The sequence below is a fragment of the Barbus barbus genome, assembly GCF_936440315.1.
Source record: "Barbus barbus genome assembly, chromosome: 36".
Lineage (NCBI taxonomy): Eukaryota > Metazoa > Chordata > Actinopteri > Cypriniformes > Cyprinidae > Barbus > Barbus barbus.
Window position 1 is genome coordinate 8399427 of NC_136714.1, and position 15221 is coordinate 8414647.

The 15221-nt window shown below is 42.4% G+C and overlaps 2 protein-coding genes across 2 annotated transcripts in view; one reads left to right on the forward strand and one right to left on the reverse strand.

Moving 5' to 3' along the window:
- The window catches only part of LOC306855579 (olfactory receptor 52N2-like), a gene marked incomplete at both ends in the record, with an annotated part of 132119 nt that overhangs the window by 28992 nt on the left and 87906 nt on the right, over window positions 1-15221 (reverse strand). The gene's annotated exons all lie outside the window — the stretch shown is intronic.
- On the forward strand, window positions 8771-9694 carry LOC306856116 (olfactory receptor 8G17-like; the record flags this gene model as incomplete). The annotated part of the gene is made up of 1 exon (XM_079395142.1): window positions 8771-9694. One exon carries the CDS (start codon window positions 8771-8773, stop codon window positions 9692-9694), a length of 924 nt encoding a protein of 307 aa, XP_079251268.1.

Below are 15221 nucleotides of genomic sequence, written 5' to 3' on the forward strand. Positions count from 1 at the left end.
CCAATCAATAAAATCTGTCAATACAGGACCATGATCAATATCCACACCATTTAAAAGGGAGACAATCACCGAATCATCCGCAAACTTAATGATACGACGCCTCTCTAATTGCGTTTGACACTCATTAGTATAAAGCACAAATAACAGAGGTGAGATATCCTTGCGGTGACCCAGTCGATGAAAAAAGTAGATCAGATAAAATCCCATTTACTTTCACACGTTGAGACCTAACAGTTAAAAAATCCATCAGCCAACATATCAACCCAGAATCAATATTATAAACCCTATTTAACCTTTCTGCTAAGATATGCGGCTGAATACAATTAAAAGCAGATGAAAAATCAATAAAAACTAATCGCACAAAAGTTTTTGCACCCTCAAGATGTGCTAAAATCATGTTTAGAAGAGTAATTATCGCATCATCAACACCCCTGCCGGGCCTATAAGCAAACTGAAACGGATCTAAATTTTCCTGTACCATGGTCAAAAGCTTATCTTTCACAACCCTCTCAAATGTTTTCATAATCTGAGAGGTAAGTGCTACTGGCCTGTACACATTTAAACATTGTGGTACATTATTCTTAGGCACAGGTACAATAATAGATTCTTTCCATAGACGAGGAACCCTATTAAGGTGCAATGACATACTAAAAATTAAACAAAAAATATCTACCAATTGTTCTGCACAATTTTTAATAATGCGGCCTCCAATACCATCAGGGCCTGGACTTTTCCTCTCTTTAACACCCCTGAAAAGTTTTAAGACTGTAGCCCTATCAACATTTACACTATTTTGCTCAAGGGAAACATTTTTAAAAGCTGCCAATTCCTGACTAAAATCATAAACATTAAAACGATTATAAAAAACATTCAAATCATTGGCAAGATCAAAATCAAGCTTCCCGTCGAAAGAAATATTACATTTCTTGGAATGCATCCCCATCATGGACTTCACCCCCTCCCATGCAGAACGAGAATTTCCAGTGCTAAACATATACTCCACTTTATCCTTGTAATTAAGCCTTGCCAATTTAAGTTCCTTCTTAACCTGTTTTTGTAATACCTTATACTGGGTCACATCACCTTGATTAAAACAAATGTTCCTCTGAGTAATTATGTTTTTTACAGATTTAGTGACCCACGGTTTATTGTTTGGATAAATTCGAATTTCTTTCTTGGGGATAACAAGGTCCTGGCAAAAAATAACATAAGCTGACACAGTCTCTGTAAGTTTATCTAAATAAACACATCCCAATTTGTTTTGCTAAAACAGTCCTGGAGAGAATTAATAGATTCCTCCGACCACACCGGAACTAAACGGCGTTCTGGCTTAGTTTTCTTAAGGACCGATTTGTATAACGGAACCAAGTACACAACATTATGATCTGACATACCCAAGGGAGCTCTACAAAAAGATTTATACGCTTCCTTCACAGATCCATAACATAAATCAAGACATTTCTTATAACGTGTAAAACAGGTTACATACTGATAAAAACCACTCAAGGACTTCCCCATTTTACAATGATTAAAATCACCCATAACAAAGTTCGGTGCATCTGGCGTCATCCTTTGAAGTCTTTGCACAGTTTTTGCAACAATTCGAGTTGCCGTATCAACATTAGCCTTCGGGTGAATATAAACAAGTGTAACAAACAGCTGCGGGAACTCTCTTGGTAAATAATAGGGTCGTAGGGAAACAGATAAAAGTTCGATGTCAGGTGTACACAAGGTCTCCCTAACGACCACCGTGTTACACCAGTTTTTGTTCACGTAAAGACATAATCCTCCACCAAGTGATTTACCCGTCACAGCGGAGTCTCTGTCCAGACGATAGTGTTCCCCAAAACCATCAATTTCCAAATCGGAAAGAGAATCTTGTTCCTTAAGCCAAGTTTCAGTAAAAGCAAGAAGACATGCACTGCTATACTCCTTAAGGAACTTAACATTTGCCCGAAGCTCATTCACTTTGTTACGAAGCGACTGAACGTTAGCCAACATAACCGTAGGGAGAGGCATACGACGATGGCCTTGTCTCTTCAACCTCTGGCGCACGCCACCGCGACTCCCCCTCTTCCTCACCTTTTTTGGCTTGGATATGGTCAAATATATACTATTGTGCTAACATTTTATTTACTAAAAATGCGTTAGAACACGTTCGTTCAGAATCAGCTACATATAGCAGGTCGGCTGACTCAATTTCCTTCTCATACATTCCCGTAGAATTACAGTGTATTTCCCTGTTGAAGCCTAGCGTCCATTGACTTCAATGGGGCTGCTTTCAACAGTTTTTTTCAGTGCTTCGAAACTAGACGGTCATTGGATAAATGCTGCGATTATGTCCCGCCTATGGACACTCAGCGTCTCTGGGGGTGAATGGAGGAGTGGGCTGGCCTGGACACCAGGCTTCTACGTGATGATTGGAGGGTCTGTCGAAAGACTGCATCTCCTTTTGATTGACAGTGATTTTGCACTAAAAAGTCACTGACGCTGAAGCTATTCGAGCTCAGTCCCATTGCGGATTTTGCAAGTGTAGTCGAAAGACAAACTGCTGCAACCTATTTCTTGGTATTTGCTTGGCGAAATTGCTAGCCAACTTTCATCATACATTTCATACAATTATACACCACATTCCTTGTTTCAGTTTAACCTAATTCCCACATTTCCTCCATCAAGTTTAATATCTTTTTTTTAGATTGTTGGTTCATTCATTCATACACTAGGCTAGGCTAGCTTCGTAGGGATGAACTAGCCAGCTAGGAAACTGCACATGAGGAGCATAGGGCAGAATTTACGTATAAATAAATGGACAATTTTTATGATGTAGGCCGAAAATAAGCTTCCCCTCTTTGAAAGAACAGCAGCCGCCACTGATCTAAATGCATCTATATTCGTGTGAATCATTCGTGATACAGCCTGACCTGTCGGGTCTGATCAGCTGTGTGTCTGCTGTTCTGTGTCCGTGTTGTGTTGTGTGTGTGGCTTTGTTTTGACAGCTCGCCACGTGGTGTCCACGTGGTTGTTCTCCGCCCCCCTTTTTTCCTTGCTTGTTATCTCATCTTCTCTCTCACGGGGTTCTCGTTTACCTCGTTATTGTCCCCTTAATAGCTCCTGTGTTTCTCTGTCTTTTGTCAGACTGTTTTGGTTTATGCCATAGTTCTGACTGCCATAGTTTGTTGTAGTTTACCTGTCCTGCCTTGTTTCGCTCAGGCTCCAGTGCTCGTAGCTGCACGTTTGTTTTCCTGCATACCCTGTGCGCTTCGGTATCCACAGGCTTTTCTCGGCCCCAAACTGTCCTCTGAAGCGAACTCTCGCGCCTTCAGTCCTGCCATCTGCAGTCTCTATTCATTCTATTCAATAAAGTTTTTGTCGAACCCCACAACTCAATCCAGCCTATTTCCTGACACTCACCTACAGAAGAAGTGAGTATAAGGTTTTTTTTTTATGAATCTTTGAAAATCGCCTTTCCTAATAATGTGCTAGTTAGCAAGTTCCACAGGTAAATGCAGCTAAAGTAAACAGTCTCACAAAAAGAGTTTGTCACCCCACGGAAGAGAGGGGCGGGGTAAGCAGAGCTCATTAGCATTTAAAGGGACATGCACCAAAATGGCTTGCTGTGTGCAGAGCTGTTTTTGACAAGGTAAAAAGGGTGTTGTTTTACACTACCATTGAGAAATTTTAACCATATTATGTTATAGACTTTTCATTAAGACCATAAAGAATCAGATCAACTTGTGGAAAATGGGCATCCGATGACCCCTTTAATAAAAAGAGCATGCAGAATTAGTGAATAAACACTGAGCAACATTTCCTCTTCATGAACTCGAGCTGCGGGGCGCCCGCATACTCAATTACATCGACCTTTGGTTGATTCTCGCTCTATCAGAGCGGAGGGCGGCTCAACATTGAGGTGTTGTTCTCGCTCACTTAAGGTGTTGGGGTTAAGACTGAACCCCAAGGAGAGTGTGCTTTCTCCATTACAGAGAACCACTTATCTGGGGGTGGTGGGGATTTGACCACGGTGCAGGCACGTATGTCTCCTGCTCGGATCGAGTCAATCTTCACGAAAGTCAGGAGGGTGAAAGAAGGCCAGTCACTCACTGTCAAGCAGTTTCAGATACTGCTGGGTCTGGTGGCAGCTGCGTCCAACGGGATACCTTTTGGCCTGCTGTACATGAGACCCCTACAATAGTGGCTCAAAACCAAGGGGTTCTCCCAGAGGGGAAACCCGCTTCGCATGATCAAGGTCACGCGGCGGTGGAGACAACCTTGGTTCTTGTCCCAGGGCCTGGTGTTGGGAGCTCCTTGTCGCCGCGTACGCTAGCGACGGATGCATCCCTCACCGGTTGGGGAGCGGTCATGAGTGGCCACCCTGCCCACGGTCGGTGGAGGGGTCATCTTCTCGCCTGGCACTTCAACAGGCTCGAGATGCTGGCCGTGTTTCAGGCTCTGAAATACTTTCTCCCAGACCTAAGAGGTTGCCATGTGTTAGTTCACACCGACAACACATCGGTGGTCTCTTATAGCAACCACCAAGGAGGTCTGCAGTTCCCTGTACAGGCTGGCGCACCAGAGCCTTGTGTGGGCTATGAGGCCGAGCTCTCCTGGTTGGTCGAGCTGGCATTGCTCCCCTCAACTTTGAGGGTCACCTTTGAGCATGCCGCTCCCTTCTGAGCGTCTGAGTTCCCTCTCATGCAGAGAGTTAAGTGCTCCGCTCTCCAGAGCTCTGCCTTGGTAGAGCTAGCATTGCTCCCCTCACTATGAGGTCACCTACGAGCATGCTGCTCCCTTCCGGCTCTCCTGTTGGTCGAGCTTGCACTGTTCCCCTCAACTTAGAGAGTCACCTTGAGCATGCTGCTCCCTTCTGAGCATCTGAGTAAGTATCTCAATGGGGAGCAGACACCCTGTCGAGGCAGGGGCTGTTATCCGGGGAATGACTGCTTCACACCGAGGTGGTGAAGCAGATCTAGAGAGTGTTTGGCCAGGCTCAGGTGGACCTCTTCGCTACTCAGGCTGCGCAATGTCCCCTCTGGTACTCTCTACGTCATCCAGCTCCAAGGGGCTGGATGCCGTGGCAGACGTGGCCAAGGCTTCGTCTTTATGCCTTTCCCCTGATTGCTCTGCTCCCCGGAGTTCTGGAGAGAGTGCGCCGGGACGGACACCGGCTGCTATTGGTAGCCCCGTTCTGGCCGGGCCGAGTATGGTTCTCCGACTTGATTTTCCTCCTCGACGGCTCCACATGGGAGGTTCCAGTCAGGAGGGATCTCCTCTCACAGGCAGGAGGCACCCTTGTGCACCCCTGCCCGGAGTTATGGAAGCTGTGGGTGTGGCCCCTGAGGGGGCACAGCTGATAGCTTCCGGTCTCTCAACCGAGGTTGTTGAGACCATTCTCCAGTCCAGAGCTCCCTCTACGAGGAAACTGTACGCCCTGAAGTGGAGACTCTTCACTTCATGGTGTGGAGATCGCCAGCTCGACCCAGTTAACTGCCCAGTAGGTACAGTGCTGGAGTTCCTGCAGGCTCGACTCTCCGCAGGGTTAGCCCACTCCACCTTGAAGGTCTATGTGGCGGCAATTTCTGCTTACCACACCCCTCTTGGTGGATTGACAGTGGGCGCACAACCCCTAGTTACATGTTTCCTCCGTGGTGCACTGAGGCGGTCGGTGGATTGTGGATGCCATTCACATGGCTTATGAGTCTTCTGACCTCCCCTCGCCGATGGGAGTCAGGGCTCATTCCACTAGGAGTGTGGCGGCCTCCAAGGCCTTTCTCGCAGGTGTCCCTATTCAGGACATCTGCAACGCTGCGGGTTGGTCCACGCCTCTGACCTTTGTCAGATTCTTGGCCTGGACATGCGAGCCACTCCAGGTTCTTCCGTTCTCTTGTCCTAGCTGTGCGCCTCTTTTGGACACACAGGGCAGGGGTGCGGAAGTCTGGAGCCGTTGGTATCTCGTTCCCCAAAGCGTCGTTTGACGCAGCTCGAATTCCTGAAGAGGAACGTCTGGGTTACTTATGTAACCTCAGTTCCTCGAGGGAACGAGACGCTGCGTCATGGGGCCACACTTCTGGCATCCCTGCCAGCGCTTGCTTCATTCTAGAAGCTGATGCCGGTTTCACCGCACGTGCTTTTATACCAGCTGGTCATTACATCACCTCGCCCGTGACGTCCCTTCCCATTTCTGGACAGATTTGATTGGTATTCAGAGCCGGTTACGCTGTAGGCGTTCCCCAAAGCGTCGTTTGACGCAGAGTCTCGTTCCCTCGTGGAACTGAGGTTACATAAGTAACCCAGACGTTTGTTTTGTTTCTGTAACCGAGTGATGGTGAACTGCACTCTCGAGCTCAACAACACCTATACATTTCGCCCTCTGTTGGAATAAAAGCGGTAACTTCTCCCCACCACCTCTTAGGAAAAGTAAAATAATTAAATATAAATCGATTCTGGGATAAACCAATCTATTTTTAAATCGCTTTAAAAAGAATTGTGATAGTTAGGTGAATTTATTTTTTTCCCCCACCCCAAGTTTTATGAAGCCCCTCCATCAGAAATACGCAATAGGCTCAGATTGGTTAGCTGGCCCAGTGTGTTGTGATTCGCTAAACCGCCTAGTACACATCCAGAAATGTCAAGACCCTCACCTCAGTGACGTGCTTAGGTGTTGTGTAAAGAATGAGGACTTAGGCCTATGTCACAATCTTTATGCTCAAAAAGTAACATTACACACTTATTAATGTCAAAATGTGAAATCACAATCGACCACCTCTTTAACAGCCACCAGTGTCGCAGTTCTCGATTCTACATAGAGCCCTTTAAAACCTGTTAACCTGCACCAGGACGCCAGTGCACCGAATGCTCTTTGTTTGCACGTGTCATTGTTTACAATAGATTAAATAAAATGGGACAAAGTTAATCTTGACAAACTGTATATCATTCTTAAGGTCTAAGCCTCAAGCATCGATAATATATCTCTGTTTTTCGATGGAAAGCTTATAAGGAATGTATTTGCTACATTTGTGTAAGCAGTACACATCAAAACAAGCATAATAAAAAAGCAGTATGTACCATTATCATTGTAATAACGAGTCACAAACGTGTCCACTGCTGAAATCTCAGTTTAGTTAGAAAGGCAAGGGTCCACAGAACAACATCCCATAGAGCACTATTACTTCAACGAAACAATAACGTTGTAATATGGATGGTTATTCCTTTGTTTACATTTAATTTCTTTAGGAGACTTAGTGTTTGTGTCCGTTATGGAATAAATTACGCTCAAAAACAGTGTCTTGGTGGTAAAAAAACAACACAGTGTTTTTACCGACTGTATGACCATGTGTGGCAATATCAGTTTATATCTGGCAATCAGAGTACATACACTTGAGAATGTACTACATACAAAGCAATTTTTTTTCTTTTTTTTTTTTTTCTTTTTTATTATTCAGATAATTATTTTTGTATTTTTTAGTGCTCAAATAAATCACTTACCTGTATACGGTGTCTAAAATTCTGTCTATTATTTTATAATTGAAAAACTATGCAGGAGTATTTATAATGACTAAAATAGTTTGTATAATTCGACAATACATTTAATGGTTGTTTTTCCTCAAACTAGAAATATTAGAAATATTCTCAGACAAATTATTGCAGGAATCAAATTTTTCATGGTATCTTCTTCAAATTTGAAATATAAACTCATGAGACACGTGACTTTCAACCCATTACTTTTCTGGATTGCTCCAGGACTTATTTCATGTATTTGCATATGAAATAAAAAAAACATTCAGTGTGGAAAAACATTTTTCAAGGCACGTCAGTGTCTATAACTTTTTATCTCTTTGAGTATTATCAACTCTGGATGATGGATAGTAAATGGATGTCGTCTTTCCAAAGATACCTAAATTGTGTGTGTAGCACACTGTTGTCAGGAACTGTTAGCATTTTAATTTAGGTAGGTAATTTTCACCTGTGAGGCCCAAAATGGGGGGTGCTGGCTAACAGGTTAACAGCTAAATATGATATTATATATATATATTAGGGCTGTCAATGTTAACGCATGTGATTAATCAAAACATTTTAACACGTAAATTTTTTTTTACGCAAATTAATCGTTTGATTAGGTTTGTGACTGGACACACTACTATAAACACTTCACTATGGAAAAACAAATATACAGAATCAAATGGTCATATTACGTTCAATAGCACTGGCAGGTTGTAGCTTTACTTGTCACCTCAAACATAGAATCAACAGCCTTGTTCATGGCAACAGATGCTGTGAGAAGTTTTCCCTGTTGGGATGGCAAGGTTACAGAAACAAATATAAACCACACATTAAAAGGTAAGAGTCATTTAACTGTATGCAGAGTGCAACAAATCATACTGTTTGACCTAATCATTTTAGGAAGGGTCTCAGACTGAGGCAAGATTCAACTTTATTTATTTATTTATAAAGTTATATGGTATTTATGATTACAAACCTACTGCTTTTTTTTTTTTTTTTACATTAAGCAGTTTTGTCAATGTATCTAAAATTATTACATTGCCGTTAACAAATACTTAAGCAACACATTTCTTACTATGAACTGTTATTATATTTATATAATATTATAGCTTCCATGTAATGATAGAAAATAATGTACTTTGTAAAATATGCTCTATATTTACACAAAATATAATTGTTTTGTAATATGCATTATACACAATGCAATTGTTTATCTATACTGAAAATGGGTCTTTTTTTGTAACTTTGTTCTTAAGTTTTATAAAGGCAGCCAATGGACAACATGACATTCAGACAAAACATTCTTCTACTGGAAGGACTCAACGTTGCACATCAGTCCTCCTATTTTGCCTTCACGCTGCTTCTCTTCGTTTATGTCTTTGCAATGGTATCAAACATTGGACTTATATTTCTGATCTCAACAGAGAAGAATCTGCATGAACCAATGCATTTTCTATATTGTAACTTGCCACTGAATGATATAATAGGGACCACTGTCATTTTGCCACGCTTACTCAAGGACATTTTAAGGGAAACCTCTGAGCGCTATATCACATATGTGGAGTGTGTTATTCAGGCTTATTTTGTGCACATATTTACAGCAGCATGTCACTATGTGCTGATGATAATGGCCTTTGACAGATATGTGGCTATATGCAATCCACTGCGATACACAGCTATAATGACCAATAAAACGGTAATTAAACTATCAGCATCAGCCTGGGGGCTGGCAGTACTTGTGGTGTCAATTATGATAGGTCTGACTCTTCGTCTGTCTCACTGCAGATTTAAAATAGAAAATCCTTTCTGTGACAATGCCTCACTATTTAAACTGTCATGTGAAAATGTTGTCATTAATAATGTGTTTGGAGTGGTTTATACTGTTATTGTAGCCTCCCTATCAGTATTTTATATATTTATAACATATGTCAGAATTGCTAGTACATGCATAACTAGGAAAAACAAGGCACTGAACAGCAAAGCTATAAAAACATGCACCACTCATTTAGCTGTTTATTTAATCATGCTTGTTTCTGGCGTCACCTTTATTATCCTCCATCGTTTTCCAGAATACTCTGAAAGCAGGAAACTAGCTAGTATAATGTTCCACATTATACCACCAGGACTAAATCCCTTAGTATATGGTTTACAAACCAAAGAAATAAGACAAAAGATTGTTAAACTTTGGTGTAAATAAATAGGAAAAACAGGGTATTTTTTTAAATAAAACCAATGCTTGAAAGTCATTATTATATTAAGTTGTGTATGTATATAGATGCTTTCAATAAAAATGCTAGATTGTTTTTATAAATGTTAATCTTATCCTTGGAAACCCACATCTTTTTCTTTATATTTACTCTATATATACTGTATACACACACAAAAGAAAACTTTTTCAATGCACACAAAGCAAGGCGTTCTTCAGTGAATGGTGCTCCACAAACATGGAAATATACTGTAGCTCTTGTCCTGTATCTTGGTTTTATGGCATAAAGCTTAATACCACAACAGCTTGTCTTACTCATGGCTCCTGTAAAAACTGTTCTTATGAATATTCATGAGTGTCACGAATCCGGTCTATGAACATCCATTCACTCACTACCAGAGGTCACCAGCTCACCACATGGACTCTCACACTACACAGACTTTTACACTAAACCATGGACTACATTTCCCATCATCCATTGCACTGATTACACACACACACAGCTGAATGTACTGATTACACATACACAGCTGAATCCAATCAGACACTCTTTATAAGCCTTGGACTTCCTCTTTCAGATCACCGAGTATTGTTTTATCACTCTTCTAGCGATAGCTACACTATGGAGCCATTCCACATTTCTAGTCCTAGTTTCTAGTTCCCTATCTGTCGTTCAGAACGAGTTATGTCGTGATTCACTTGGGAGCCTCAATCACCTCTGATATTAAGAGAAAAAGCCAATGAATATTGGCTAGTGGATTTTGCATACCTGAGCCACTCCCCGTGCATACGGGTATAAATAGGCGACAGGTGCATCCACTCATCAGATTTTTGCATCGGAGCCGAGTGGATGAGAAGATTGCTGATCTCCACAAAGCCTTTCCACCTCTTTATTTTGTTCCCTATTGGCGTTACGGTGCAGTCAGCGGTGTCCCTCCAGCAGGAATTCCCCTGGGCACTTCAACTGAAAGAGCAAATTCTAAAAGAGCAAATCGCGGACGGTTTGTGTCTTTTTAAAGATGCCGGTCCGTCCGTGTTCTTTTGGTTGCGGTCGTTGCCAGTCCGCGGATGACGGACACAATCGTTGTCTTCAGTGTCTGGGCATCCAACACGCTGAAGATGCGTTCGTGGATGATGTTGTGGGCGTATGGTCGCACTGAACGCTCTTTGTTTGCATGTGTCATTGTTTTCTAATAGAATAAATGAAACGGGACAAAGTTAATCTTGACAAACTATATATCATTCTGAGGGTCTAAGCCTCAAGCATCGACGACAGATCGCTGTTTTTCGATGGAAAGCTTATAAGGAATGTATTTGCTACATTTGTGTAAGCAGTACACATCCAAACACGCAGAGTAAAAAAGCAGTACGTACCTTTATCATTGTAATAACGAGCCACAAACGCGTCCACTGCTGAAATCCCAGTTTAGTTAGAGAGGTAAGGGTCCACAGAACAACATCCCAGCGAGCACTTTTAGTCCAACGAAACAATAACGTTGTAATAAGGATGAATATTCCTTTGTTTACGTTTCATTTCTTCGGGAGTTACTGTTCGCGTCCGTTATGGAGTAAATTACACTCAAAAACAGCGTCTTGGTAGTAAAAAAACAACACGGTGCTGTAGCATACAGTTTTACAAACAGAATGAGATCATCCACGGAAAAAAAAGTCTCAGAAAAGCGGAATATAGATTATTTGAATTTGGCGCTCCCTCCAGTCAGCCATGACGCGGGCTATGACGCTGTCATCTGAGCGGGGCGTAACTTAGCGATCTGCTTTATCCATAAAAAACGTTTTTTTTTTCTTCTACATTTTTTATATGTGTGTGTGTGTATTGTGTGGGGAATGTGGCCGTATCTGCATGATTATAATCTGTATGGACGGACATCAGCGTGTTTATTACCGACTCTATGACGGCTATCATTGTGATTCATTGATCAGCTATTATTGATTATATGGCCCATCTGTATGATTATCATCTGAATGGAAGCACATCAGCATGTGATTACTGACTGTATGAACATGTCTGCCAATATCACTTCATGTCTGGCAATCAGAATACTTCAGTATACATACTATATACAAAGCATTCTTTTTCTATTTTTTTTCCTTTTTTATTACTCAAATAATTATTTTTGTATTTTTTAGTGCTCAAATAAATCTGTCTATTATTTTATAATTGAAAAACTACGCAGGAACATGTATAATGACTAAAATAGCTTGTATAATTCTGCAATCCATTTGGTGGTTATTTTTCCTCAAACAGGGGGGTGGGAGGACTATAAATAGTTTCAGAAAAAATATTGCAGGAATCTAATTTTTCATGGTATCTTCTTCAAATTTGAAATATAAACTCATGAGACACATGGCTTTCAACCCATTACTTTTCTGGATTGCTCCAGGACTTATTTCATGTATTTGTATATGAAATAAAAAAACATTCAGTGTGGAAAAATATTTTTCAAGGCATGTCAGTGTGTATAACTTTTTATCTTTTTGAGCATTATCAACTCTGGATGATGGATAGTAAAGCCGAGAGTGTCTTCTTTCCAAAGATACCTAATTTGTGTGTGTAGCATACTTTGTCACGAACTGTTACCATTTTAATTTAGGTAGGTTATTTTCACCTATGAGGCCCACAATGGGGGCGAAGGTTAACAGGTTAACCTGTTACCCATCACCCCCCATTTTGGGCCTCACAGGTGAAAATAACCTACCTAAATTAAAATGGTAACAGTTCCTGACAAAGTGTGTGTCACGGAGTGAGTGAGGAAGGACTCAGGTGCAGAGTTGAGAAGGTGCAAACTTTTATTTTGCCACCAAAACACAAAATAACATAAACAATATATAAGTGGCTCAAGGAAGCAGAGATTCCAGAGCTGGCCGGCAGCGTCTGCGGACAACACAAGCTGCTGGATCTCCGTGCCAAGAGTCTTGTAGCACAAGGGAATAGAGGGTCAGAGAAACGAGAAGTGAGATTCTCAAAAAACACATAACACGAGTGCGGCCAAAATAATCTACTCACAACGAGAAACGGAAAAACATGGACATATATGGGAGTGGGGGAATGAGCGACAGGTGGGGAGAGTCAGCTTGTGATCCGTGCCCTCCCGCTGCACGATCAGCGCTGATTGCCCAGACCACGAGCTGCCGCACATGACAGGACAACACAGACAGCACGAGGAGCCGAGAAGGCACCCTGAACCGTGACAGTACCCCCCACCTCAGGGACGCCTCCTGGTCAAAACTGAGAGCAATGAGAGCGCGGTCCAGCACGTCACGAGCCGGAATCCAACATCTCTCCTCCGGACCATAACCCTCCCAAGTCTACCAGGTATTGGTAACCTCTACCCCTACGCCTCACATCAATGAGCCGCTGTACCGTATAGGCTGGTAACCCCTCGATGAGTCTAGGAGGCAGAGGGGCGGAGATCAGGGGCTGGAGGGGGGAGCGAAGGACGGGCTTAATCTTAGACACATGGAAAACCGGGTGGATATTTTTAAACTGTGGGGTTAATTTGAGCCGCACCGTCACCGGACTGAGCACTTTAGAAATCATAAACGGTCCAACAAATTTGGGTCCCAGTTTACGCGAGGGAAGTCTGAAGTTGATCTCCTTAGAAGACAACCAGACCTTCTGACCACACACGGTGACGGTCCGCCGACGCCTTGTTCCTCTCGCCAGTCCGAGTGAGGGCTTCTCTGGAATAAACGCGTGCGCGGAAGGAACAACGGCATCGGATTCTTGAGAGGGGAATAATGGTGTCTGGTAGCCTAAACAGCACTGGAAGGGAGATAAACCCATAGACGACACAGGGAGGGAGTTATGCGCTAGGGATGTAACGGTATGAAAATTTCTCATCACGATTATAGTGACCAAAATTATCACGGTTATCAGTATTATCACGGTATTGTTAAAATGTGCTGGAGATGTTCAAAAAGTACATAAATCACTTCAAGTTTTATACTTAAATCAACAAACAGCAAATAAAATGACTTTTTGTTTGCATAATCACTAAAACAATAACATTACCAATGAGGTCTGGATTTGAAATGACAACTTGACTGACACCAGTTTAATAGCATGTTCAAATAAATCATGTAAATGTTCAAATAAAGCTTTGAAAAAGTTTCATATAAAAGGTAAACCTCACATTTCAGCCTTTAAAGAAAAGAGTTAAGTCAAAATGATAATTGATTAATAAGGGGAAGGGGAGAGGGGAAGTGGTGTGTGGCCAAGTATGGTGACCCATACTCTGAATTTGTGCTCTGCATTTAACCCATCCAAGTGTACACACAGTAGTGAACACACACCCGGAGCAGTGGGCAGCTAATGCTGCGGCACCCGGGGAGCAGTTGGGGGTTCAGTGCCTTGCTCAAGGGTCTCACCTCAGTCGTGGTATTGAGGGTGGAGAGGGTGTTGGTTATTCACTCCCCCCCACCTACAATCCCTGCCAGACCTGAGACTCGAACCCACGACCTTCAGGTTACAAGTCCAACTCTCCATCCACTTATCTGCTCCATAAATAATTCTATATAGCTTATCTGAATTGTTTAAGTGTGTAGAATCCACATAAGCTTGTTTTTCATCAACCGGTTAAAATTTACAGCAGGGCATGCAAATTTGGTCCGTTTTTTGGCCAGACAGAAACTGCACTCAGGCTGAATGTAAATAAGTGTCTGTAAATCCACTCTCTGACAGCAGGTGGCGCTTTATATAGAAAAGCTGAATTACAGCTGATTCCCGTGAACTCCGTGAACAAAGCAGTATTGTGTTTAAGAACACTTCCTTTAGGTATTACATGGAGCTGAGATGAAAACAAAATGCCATCGAATTGTTTCTGAAGACAGTCAGATCCTTCAGAGTTACATTCATATAATTAATTCACTGATATATTCATTTGTATAATTCCCTCAGCACTCTTTTAAAACCTCCCAGCTTTTCCGCCCTGTTTTCACTCAGAACGAAACTACTCTGCTGCTGTGCGAACGTGACACTGTTACACTCTGCTTTATGCCGGACAGTATTTATTTATCATGAGTTGTTCAGATCGCGGTAATCAAATACGGTTTTAATAGTAATTAAAATATGAAACGGTAATACTAACCGTGGGGAATTTTATCATGATTTATCGTCAAACCGGTAATCGTTACATCCCTATTATGCGCATACTCGACCATGGTTAACCTGGAACTCCAAGATGATGGTTCGGCAGACGCCACACAGCGCAGCACACTCTCCAAGTCCTGGTTGGCACGCTCAGCCTGACCATTAGCCTGCGGGTGATATCCGGAGGATAGGCTTGCAGTCGCCCCCAGCTGTCGACAGAACTCTGTCCAAAATTTAGACACAAACTGGGGACCCCTGTCAGAAACCACGTCCATGAATACGGAACACGTGATCCAAGACAATAGTCGCCATCTCCCTCGCTGAGGGTAATTTGGGGAGGGGAATAAAGTAGGCCGCCTTTGAGAACCTGTCCACCACAGTGAGGACTACCGTCTCACCATTAGAAGG